Source organism: Rhinoraja longicauda, chromosome 7, assembly GCF_053455715.1.
Source record: "Rhinoraja longicauda isolate Sanriku21f chromosome 7, sRhiLon1.1, whole genome shotgun sequence".
Classification (NCBI taxonomy): domain Eukaryota; kingdom Metazoa; phylum Chordata; class Chondrichthyes; order Rajiformes; family Arhynchobatidae; genus Rhinoraja; species Rhinoraja longicauda.
This window is the reverse complement of record NC_135959.1, coordinates 50,289,829-50,299,551: the sequence shown is the minus strand read 5'-3', so window position 1 is coordinate 50,299,551 and position 9,723 is coordinate 50,289,829. Positions and strand designations below refer to the sequence as shown.

The following is a 9,723-nucleotide window of genomic DNA, read 5'->3' as shown; positions in this document are numbered from 1 at the left end:
AACTGGTACATGTACGCATCCTAACACAGGAATCTTCTCTCCAGAGTAACCACGTAGCTCGATTTTCTTCTCTTCCAATGGAATTTGACTCAGCTTCTCCCGATACACCAATTCTGGAATCACGCTCACAGATGCTCCTGTGTCGACTTCCATGCTGACATGAGCTCCATTCAACTGGACTTGTATGGACACATTCTTTGTCTTCCGGTTTACTAGCTCATTGCTGCAGATGGTGTATATCTCGAGTAGCTCTTCCTCTGTCTGCAGTTGCTCCACAGAATGCAGCTTACTTGAACCTATTTTCAGCTTAGCCTTTCGACAAGCCTTCGCTAGGTGTCCCATCTTGTGACACGAGTAACACACTGCCGTGCCACTGTAAAATTCCTTATCTACACAGACAAGTAAAGCTGGGGAGTCGACGATCCCACGCTCGTCGCCAATTTGTGATATCTTGAGCTCAGACACAGAACAACAAGTTAACTCCCAAGGCTGCACAGCGGCACTGTGGTTTATTCAAACATTTACAATCCTTCACCAAAGGTGGTGCTATTACAGTAAAGAAGTTGACATCTGGAGCAGCGGATGCAATAGATGAGGTTGGAGGAGGTGCAGGTGAACCTCTGTCTCACCTGAAAAGACTGTTTGGGTCCTTGGATGGAGTTGAGAGGGGAGGTAAAGGGACAGGTGTTGCATCTCCACCAATTCAAATTTTCTTAGCTCCAAGTATAAAGTTAAATGTCTTTTCGATTCTCTTGTGGATGCCGTAAAGTTCTATTGTTTGCAAATGCCTAATCTCTGACTTTTTAAAATAAAACAAAAGGAGATATAGCTTGTGGAGGTGAAATTAAAATTAACAGAGAAAGCAAAGAAGAACAGCTCATTAAATTGGCCTGATACAGAATGGATCGAGAGCAAATATTCAATCAGAAATATCCAAAGTTTAAAGATCACGAAGCAGTAACTCTTCAAGAAATAGTTATACATGTCAACTATCAACTTATCCAAGAAGTTGAACAAAAATAATTGTTTGCAAATATATATACGAAGACATCGCAGAGTTGTGAACGCTGGCCAGTCTAGCACACAGAATCTGCTTACTAAGATGGCGCTTAAATGTACCCATGACCTACCACGGTTTGTAGGGCCGAGTGGTCTATCTTGCTCCTCTAGTATCTTTGGTGCGCACTGAGGCGCCGTCGCCATGGCGACCAGCCTGCCCTTTCACCCCCCACAAGCGGAAGTTCTGACCCGAGCCGAGCGGCTCCAGATTCAAACGGTCGCCGGGGAGACGAGGCGGCGGCGCTGGGTTTCGGGCAGCGATGGCGAGCGCCGGGGCGGCGGCGGACTGCGATATCGAGCGGTGGAAGCGGCGCTATCTGGGCGGCGGGGACGCCGGCGACTGGAGATGGGTCTCCTCCGGCAGCGCCGCGGTGCAGCGGTTCAAAACTCGGCTCAGCAGCTTGGGGGATCGGGTGAGCGAAACTTAGTTGCCGCGGCTGGGGGAAGCGGAGAGTAATGTGTGTGGGTGGGGGCAGAGAGTGATGTGTGTGTGGGGGGAGGCAGCCAGAGAGTGATGTGGGGGGGGGGGGGGGCAGAGAGTGATGTGGGGGGGGGGGGGGCAAAGAGTGATGTGTGTGGGGGGAGGCAGCCAGAGAGTGATGTGTGTGGTGGGGGGGCAGAGAGTGATGTGTGTGTGGGGGGCAAAGAGTGATGTGTGGGGTGGGGCAGAGAGTGATGTGTGTGTGTGTGGGGGGGGGGGCAGAGAGTGATGTGTGTGGGGGGCAAAGAGTGATGTGTGGGGGGCAAAGAGTGATGTGTGTGTGTGTGTGGGGGGGCAGAGAGTTGTGTGTGTGGTGGGGGGGCAGAGAGTGATGTGTGTGTGGGGGGCAAAGAGTGATGTGTGGGGTGGGGCAGAGAGTGATGTGTGTGTGTGTGGGGGGGGGGGCAGAGAGTGATGTGTGTGGGGGGCAAAGAGTGATGTGTGGGGGGCAAAGAGTGATGTGTGTGGGGGGGCAGAGAGTTGTGTGTGTGGTGGGGGGGGGCAGAGAGTGATGTGTGTGTGGGGGGGGGGCAGAGAGTGATGTGTGTGTGGGGGGGGCAGAGAGTGATGTGTATGTGGGGGGGGGGCAGAGAGTTATGTGTGTGTGGGGGGAGGCAGCCAGAGAGTGATATGTGTGTGTGGGGGGGGGGGGGGGGGGGCAGAGAGTGATGTGTGTGTGTCAATCAAGTCTACTTTATTTGTCACATACACATACAAGATGTGCAGTGAAATGAAAGTGGCAATGCCTACCGATTGTGCTAAAATTACAAAACAGAATAGAATTATTTTTTTTAAAAGACACAACACAAAAAATAAATTAATACAGTAAATTAGTCCCTGGTGATATAAGAGTTAACAGTCCTGATGGCCTGTGGGAAGAAACTCCGTCTCATCCTCTGTTTTCACAGCGTGACAGCAGAGGCGTTTGCCTGACCGTAGCAGCTGGAACAATCTGTTGCTGGGGTGGTAGGGGGGACGACAGAGAGTGATGTGTGTGTGTGGGGAGGGGGGGGGGGAGGGGCAGAGAGTGATGTGTGTGGGGCAAAGATTGATGCGTGTGGAGGGGAGCAGAGAGTGATGTGTGTGTGGGGGGGGGGGAGAGAGTGATTTGTGTGTGTGGAGGGGGGCAGAGAGTAATGTGTGTGTGTGTGGGGGGGGGCGCAGAGAGTGATGTGCGTGTGGGGGGCAGAGAGTGGTGTGGAGGGAGGAACAGGGATTGATGATGGGGGCAGAGAGCGATGGGGGGGGCATTGTGTGATGTGGGGGGAGCAGAGAATGATGGGGGGAGCAGAGAATGATGGGGGGGCAGAGAGATGTGATGTGGGGGGGAAGCAGAGAGTGATGTGTGGGGAGCGGAGACAATTGTGCCGGGTGGTGTGCAGAAGGCGATTATTTTTTTCATAAATTCTCCTATTGTTGCATAGTTGCATTTCCAAAACTGGTCACGTTTTACTTGAAATTAATAATTATTTAATTTGAAATATCCCACAATGAAAATGCATCAAAAGTATTCCTAGGCCAATATTGTACAGAAGGAAGTTGTAGAAACGTACTCTGTGCCTATTATTAACAATTCAGCACAATATAATTGTGTTGCAGTGTTTTACCTGTAATGTATTTTAAGATTATGAAGTATTTTGTGCAGTGAACATCACATACTTCGATTCTTGAAAATCTGAATATAAAAATCATAAAACTTTCAATCGTTCATTATTTTAGGACACCACACTAAATATAAGCAACAATAATTCAAACAACAATTCATCAATTGAAGGTAAGGTTATAAGATTCTTACTTTTTTGTTGACTGAAAATAGTAATTATACATGATTTGAAAGCTTAATTCGTATAATACTCAGGCAATCAGTGTATCTTTATAATACTGCCTAATGGATGTTTGATAACATTTGTACACTTGTGCGATGTGAGCTTTAGGGAAATGACATCTATATACTAAAACTCTTGTTTGTTCGTTCCTGAACTACAGCCAAAATGGCACACAATAACGCGACAATTTTAGGCCCACCTTACCGTCGTCCCTTTGGTGCTAATGGGAAAAGTTTCATTGAAATCAGTGTTATATTCTTAAAGTTATTCACATTTTAAAGTTTAAATCTACTGGGGAAGAGGGGAGGGAGGGAGGGAGGGAGGATAAGGCGGATTGAGGGGGATGGAGTGAAGTGGAGGGTGAGGGGAGGGTATTTTCCACTCCTTATTCGAAAGAACATTTTAACTGCTTTTGTTCGCCAGCAGCATCCTGTAATTTATGTTTTCATTTTTGAATAAAGTAGGTAAAAATTATGTTTATGCAACCTTTTGTCACACAATAAGTAGATGCACAGAACCTGTGGCAGTTATTTGAATATAGGTGACCCCCATTCAATTGTACATCCCATTGAATTTCACGTTATAATTGAAGATGCCTTTCTATTGGGTGTTTTTTCTCGTAACAGTAAAGACAATACCACAAATGCTGGTTCATGGCACATGTCCACATAAGAGATTGCCGTATCAGTTTCCAAAACTATTAAGAATCTGTTAAGTGGCCAGTAGCTGTCATAAGGTAATTAATGATAGGAGCAGAATTAGTCCATTCGGCCCATTAAGTCTACTTTGCCATCCGATCCATCCCATTCTCCTGCCTTCTCCCCATAACCCCTGACACCCATACTAATCAAGAAACTATCTATCTCTGATTACTCTCTGACTAAATAAATTCCTCCTCATCTCCTTCCTAAAGGAACGTCCTTTAATTCTGAGGCTATGACCTCTGACCCCAGACTTTCCCTCTAGTGGAAACATCCTCTCCACATCCACTCTATCCAGGCCTTTCACTATTTGGTAAGTTTCAATGAGGTCCCCCTCCTCATCTTTCTAAACTCCAGCGAGTACAGGCCCAATGCCGTCAATTGTTCATCATATGTTAACCCATTCATTCCTGGGATCATTCTTGTAAACCTCCTCTGGACCCTCTCCAGAGCCAGCATATCTTTCCTCAGATATGGGGCCCAGAATTGCTCACAGTACCCCAAATGCGGCCTGACCAGTGGCTTGTAGAGCCTCGGTATTACTTCCCTGTTTTTGTATCTGGAGACATAAGTGATTGCAGATTCTGTAGCAAGCCCCGTTGCTTAGGCTATTGCTCTAGGTTTTTTCCAGCATCAAACTACAAAAATATTATTTTTTACTCCAAGTCGTTATGTGGTTGTACAGGTTTACAGCTTGCACAAACGTGACAGCTCTAAAGAAAATGCTGGGGGAGAGGTTTGCACTTAACAAACTTGCATATTATTTGTGAGTGCAACTGGAAATGTGAATTGAAAAAAATAAAATTAGGCAAAATTTGTTGTTTCTTTCAGATCTTGTTTGTTTAATTTTTTATTAATATTTTTCCCACAAAAATTCCACGAGTGAAATTTACTCCGTACCTCCGAACCTGAACGGCCATAAGGTGGTGTTCGTCTGTATTCGGAATCATTTAAATCATTAAATGAATTATTTATATATAATTTTTAACTTCAGTAAGAATTAATGCCGATTTGTATGTGATTATGCATTCTTGGTAACCAATGGTAATTCTGTCCTTAACTTAGATGTTATGGAAACACTACCAGGACAAAGATACACGCGCATTCCTATGAAGTCATCTATATTGGGCTTGACCTACAGTGAGAGACGGCACTATAACAGATTATTACATAATCTATATAAAACAATAAAACACAATTCTGCATGGTAAGACTGGAAACCCTTTATAAATATGGTGTTCTTAAAGAAAAACATCATTGCATTCAGCATTAGGTGCTGATGTGTTTGAAAACTAATGGAGATTGTCCCGGCTCGGCCGCGGGACTTAGCTGCGCACGGTACGGCCGCGGGGCCTTTCATCGCCCGGCTCGGCTGCGGGATGTTTCAGCGCCCGGTGCGGCTTGGCCGCGGGGACTTGGGCGTGGGGAAGAGAGAGGAAGTTTTGTTGCCTCCATCACAGTGAGGGGGTGTTTGGAGTCACTGTGATGGATGTTTGTGTTGGGGTTATGTGTCTTGTGTTTCTCTTTTTTTGTGTGACTGCTGGTAACGTAATTTCGTTCAGTACCTCGGTACCGAATGACAAATAAAGCTCTGTATTCTGTATTAGATACAAACAAGGAAATTTGTGTCATTTGAGGACGTTCAAATGTTAAAAGTATTCATCTTGAGATGTTTGCATTTAAAAAGAAAATGGAATGTTCTAATTAGGTATTGATGACTCGGGTCAAAGTAAGTTTTCCCCTCGCATGCTTTCTTAACCTATCGTCATGCTCTCAGGATGTCTCCTGCCTATGTTCTTCTCCATTCACACCCCAAGGACATTCCCAGCATCCATGTCCTTGCAGGCTTGTCCAGTCTCCATTTATAAAGTTTCCAGCACCCAACTTTCCATCCCTCTGTGCCTTACCTCCCTTCCCTTTCCCTCAAGGCACCATCTACCTACCCATCCCGCACACCCTGGTCATCCATTTATGTATGTACAGAACTTCGCATGTATTCTCATTGTCTGCCAGGGAGACCTTAGTGATGATGAGATCATCCAGCCACGCAAATGACCTTGCTGCTAAATGGAGACATCATGTTTGTATTTCTGTACGGTATTTAAGACAGTGGTCAAGAATGCTAACTGGCAAAACCACCTTGAGTGAAAGAACCCCAGCCGAGGCGGTGGGACAGGTCTTGCAACTGAACACACAGGAGGTACAACGCGCTCTGCAAAGGGTCAACCCACGCAAGGCTGCAGGACCGGATGGAGTTCAAGGAAGGGTACTGAAGGACTGTGCTGAACAGCTGGCTGAGGTATTCACCAGGATCTTTAACCTGTCATTATCTCTAGCTACGGTCCCCAAGTGCCTGAAGTCGGCTATCATAGTTCCGGTGCCGAAAAAAGCAAAGATCTCCAACCTGAACGACTACCGCCCGGTTGCCCTAACGCCGATAGTCATGAATTGCTTTGAGAGGCTGGTCCTCTCACACATCAAATCCAGCATCCCTGACTCACTGGACCCACATCAATTTGCATACAGGGCAAATAGATCCACAGAGGACGCCATCTCTCTGGCTCTTCACACTGTCCTGACTCACCTAGAGACACAGGGCACGTACGTGAGGATGCTATTCATAGACTATAGCTCCGCCTTCAACACGGTCATCCCCACCAAGCTCATCACCAAACTCCACCAGCTAGGCCTCAGCTCGTCATTATGTGACTGGATCCTGGACTTCCTGCTGGAACGACCGCAGGCAGTGAGAATGGGCCCGCACCTGTCCTCCACTATCACCCTGAGTACCGGCACACCACAGGGCTGTGTTCTGAGCCCCATGCTCTACTCCCTCTTCACACACGACTGTGTTCCTGCATTCGACACCAACACCATTGTCAAGTTTGCAGACGACACAACGGTGATCGGGCTTATCACCAACGGGGATGAAACAAACTATAGAGCGGAGGTGCAGAACCTGGCGGACTGGTGCTCAGATAACAACCTGTCCCTAAATACCACCAAGACCAAGGAGCTGATCATCAACTTCCGTAGGTCACATAACGGGGAATATGCCCCGATCTCTATCAACGGGGACAGTGTGGAGAGAGTGTCCAGCTTCAAGTTTCTGGGCACTCACATTTCGGAGGACCTAACATGGTCCAATAACACTGCTGCGCTGGTCAAGAAGGCACAACAAAGACTGTTCTACTTAAGAACACTGAAAAAGTCTGGTCTACCCCAACAGCTGCTGACGACCTTCTACCGCAGCACCATAGAGAGCATCCTAACGCATGGCATCCCTGTGTGGTACCTTAGCTGCACGGAGGCAGAAAGGAAAGCTCTACAGCGGGTAGTCCATAGAGCTCAGAGGGCCATCGGAACACAGCTACCAGACTTGGAGGGCATCTACAACACACGATGCCTCAGAAAAGCCACCAGCATCCACAAAGACTCTTCACACCCCTGCAACAGTCTGTTCGAACTCCTTCCATCGGGCAGACGATACAAGGCCTTCTACGCCCGCACCTCCAGACTCAGGAACAGCTTCATCCCCAGGGCCATAGCTGCTATGAACCGGTCCTGCTGAGCCGGATGGCCACAACGCATAGATCAACTTGCACTTTACCCTGTCTAAAAACTGTTACAATTGTTTCGTTTCGTTGGGTTGCTGTTAATTACTTAAATTATTGCATCGTATGGGAGGCGCATTCCCAATCTCGTTGTACCCCTGGGTACAATGACAATAAAGATATATTGTATTGTATTGTATTGTATTGTATAAAGGTCGCACAGTGGCACAGCTATTGGCTTTTGTCGTCGTCTAACATGTTGACAGAATTGGTCGCCCGACGCGTTACAGAGTGCATCGGGGATCGCCATGAGGAGACTTCTGTCATGATCCAACATGAGGAACTAGAGCCAACGGTGCCAGGTACCAAAACCAAACAACAGATGGCACCAGGACACCACCTGCCTTATACTACCTGGAAAGCCCTAAACTGCCTCCACACTGGAGTGGGACAATGCGGACTCAACCTGAAGAAGTGGGGCTTCTCGGACTCTGACAAATGCAACTGTGGAGAGGTACAGACAATGGCCCACCTACTGACTTGTGGCAGAGAGGCATGCACTGTGGACGATCTCCGCAGAGGCACAGTTGTGGCAAAGCGATGGCAGAGCGTTGTCTGTCACGACGAGTGGCACAGCTGGTAGAACTGCTACCTTGCAGCACCAGAGACCCGGGTTCAATCCTGAACTTGGGTGCTGTCTGTGTGGTGTTTGCATATTCTCCCTGTAACCGCATGGGTTTCTTCCGGGTGCTCCAATTTCTTCCCACTTCCCAAAGACGTGCAGGTTTGCAGGTTACGCCCTTCTAAATTGCCCCTCGTGCGGAGGGAGTGGGTGCAAAAGTGTGATAATGTAGAACTAATGTGAACGGGTGATCTATGGTCAGCATGGACTTTGTGAGCTGAAAGGCCTGTTTCCGTGCTGCATTTATCAAACAGTTCAATCAATAAAAGAGAGAAATGAATTTAATGATGGGATGATAAGGGACAAAATGAAAAACACTGTAAATCTGTAAAGGTTACTTTGCTGTATCAGAAATAGAATTCATCTGTTCTTTTTTCCATTACTTGTTCTTGTGGTCTAAACAAGGGCAAGATTGTATTTGTTGTCCTGAGAAGTAGGCCATTCTGACTAGAGCTGTTCTTGTGAGGATGCTACCACAGTTTAAGAATAAGGGGTAGGCCATTTAGAACGGAGATGACAAAAAACTTTTTCAGTCAGAGAGTTGTAAATCTGTGGAATTCACTGCCTCAGAAGGCAGTGGAGGCCAAGTCTCTGAATGCATTCAAGAGAGAACTAGATAGAGCTCTTAAGGATAGCAGAGTCAGGGGGTATGGGGACAATAGACAATAGGTGCAGGAGTAGGCCATTCAGCCCTTCGAGCCAGCACCGCCATTCAATGCGATCATGGCTGATCACGCTCAATCAGTATCCCGTTCCTGACTTCTCCAATGGAATGTTGGCCTTCGTAACAAGAGGAGTTGAGTATAGGAGCAAAGAGGTCCTTCTACAGTTGTACCGGGCCCTGGTGAGACCGCACCTGGAGTACTGTGTGCAGTTTTGGTCCTTATTTGGCCCTTATTCTTAAACTGTGGCCCCTTGTTCTGGACCCCCCTCAACATTGGGGACATGTTTCCTGCCTCTAATGTGTCCAATCCCCTAATTATCTTATATGTTTCAATAAGATCCCCCCTCATCCTTCTAAATTCCAGTGTATACAAGCCTAATTGCTCCAGCCTTTCAACATACGACAGTCCCGCCATTCCGGGAATCAACCTAGTGAACCTACGCTGCACGCCCTCAATAGCAAGAAGATCCTTCCTCAAATTTGGAGACCAAAACTGCACACAGTACTCCAGGTGCGGTCTCACCAGGGCCCGGTACAACTGTAGAAGGACCTCTTTGCTCCTATACTCAACTCCTCTTGTTACGAAGGCCAACATTCCATTGGAGAAGTCAGGAATGGGATACTGATTGAGAATGATCAGCCATGATCACATTGAATGGTGGTGCTGGCTCGAATGGCCTACCCCTGCGTCTATTGTCTATGGAAAAGCAGAACAGGTTATTACTGAGAGAAGTGACCTGGGGCTTAACCAAGCAT

The 9,723-nt window shown here is 47.2% G+C and overlaps 1 protein-coding gene across 1 annotated transcript in view; it reads left to right on the top strand.

The window, feature by feature from the left end:
• Positions 1-1,201: 1,201 nt before the first annotated feature.
• ccdc138 (coiled-coil domain containing 138) overlaps positions 1,202-9,723 on the top strand; it is a 54,878-nt gene continuing 46,356 nt past the window's right edge. Inside the window, 5 exon segments of the mRNA XM_078402553.1 lie at positions 1,202-1,246; positions 1,249-1,293; positions 1,296-1,472; positions 3,260-3,314; positions 5,133-5,274. Coding sequence (XP_078258679.1) covers positions 1,202-1,246; positions 1,249-1,293; positions 1,296-1,472; positions 3,260-3,314; positions 5,133-5,274 — 464 coding nt within the window.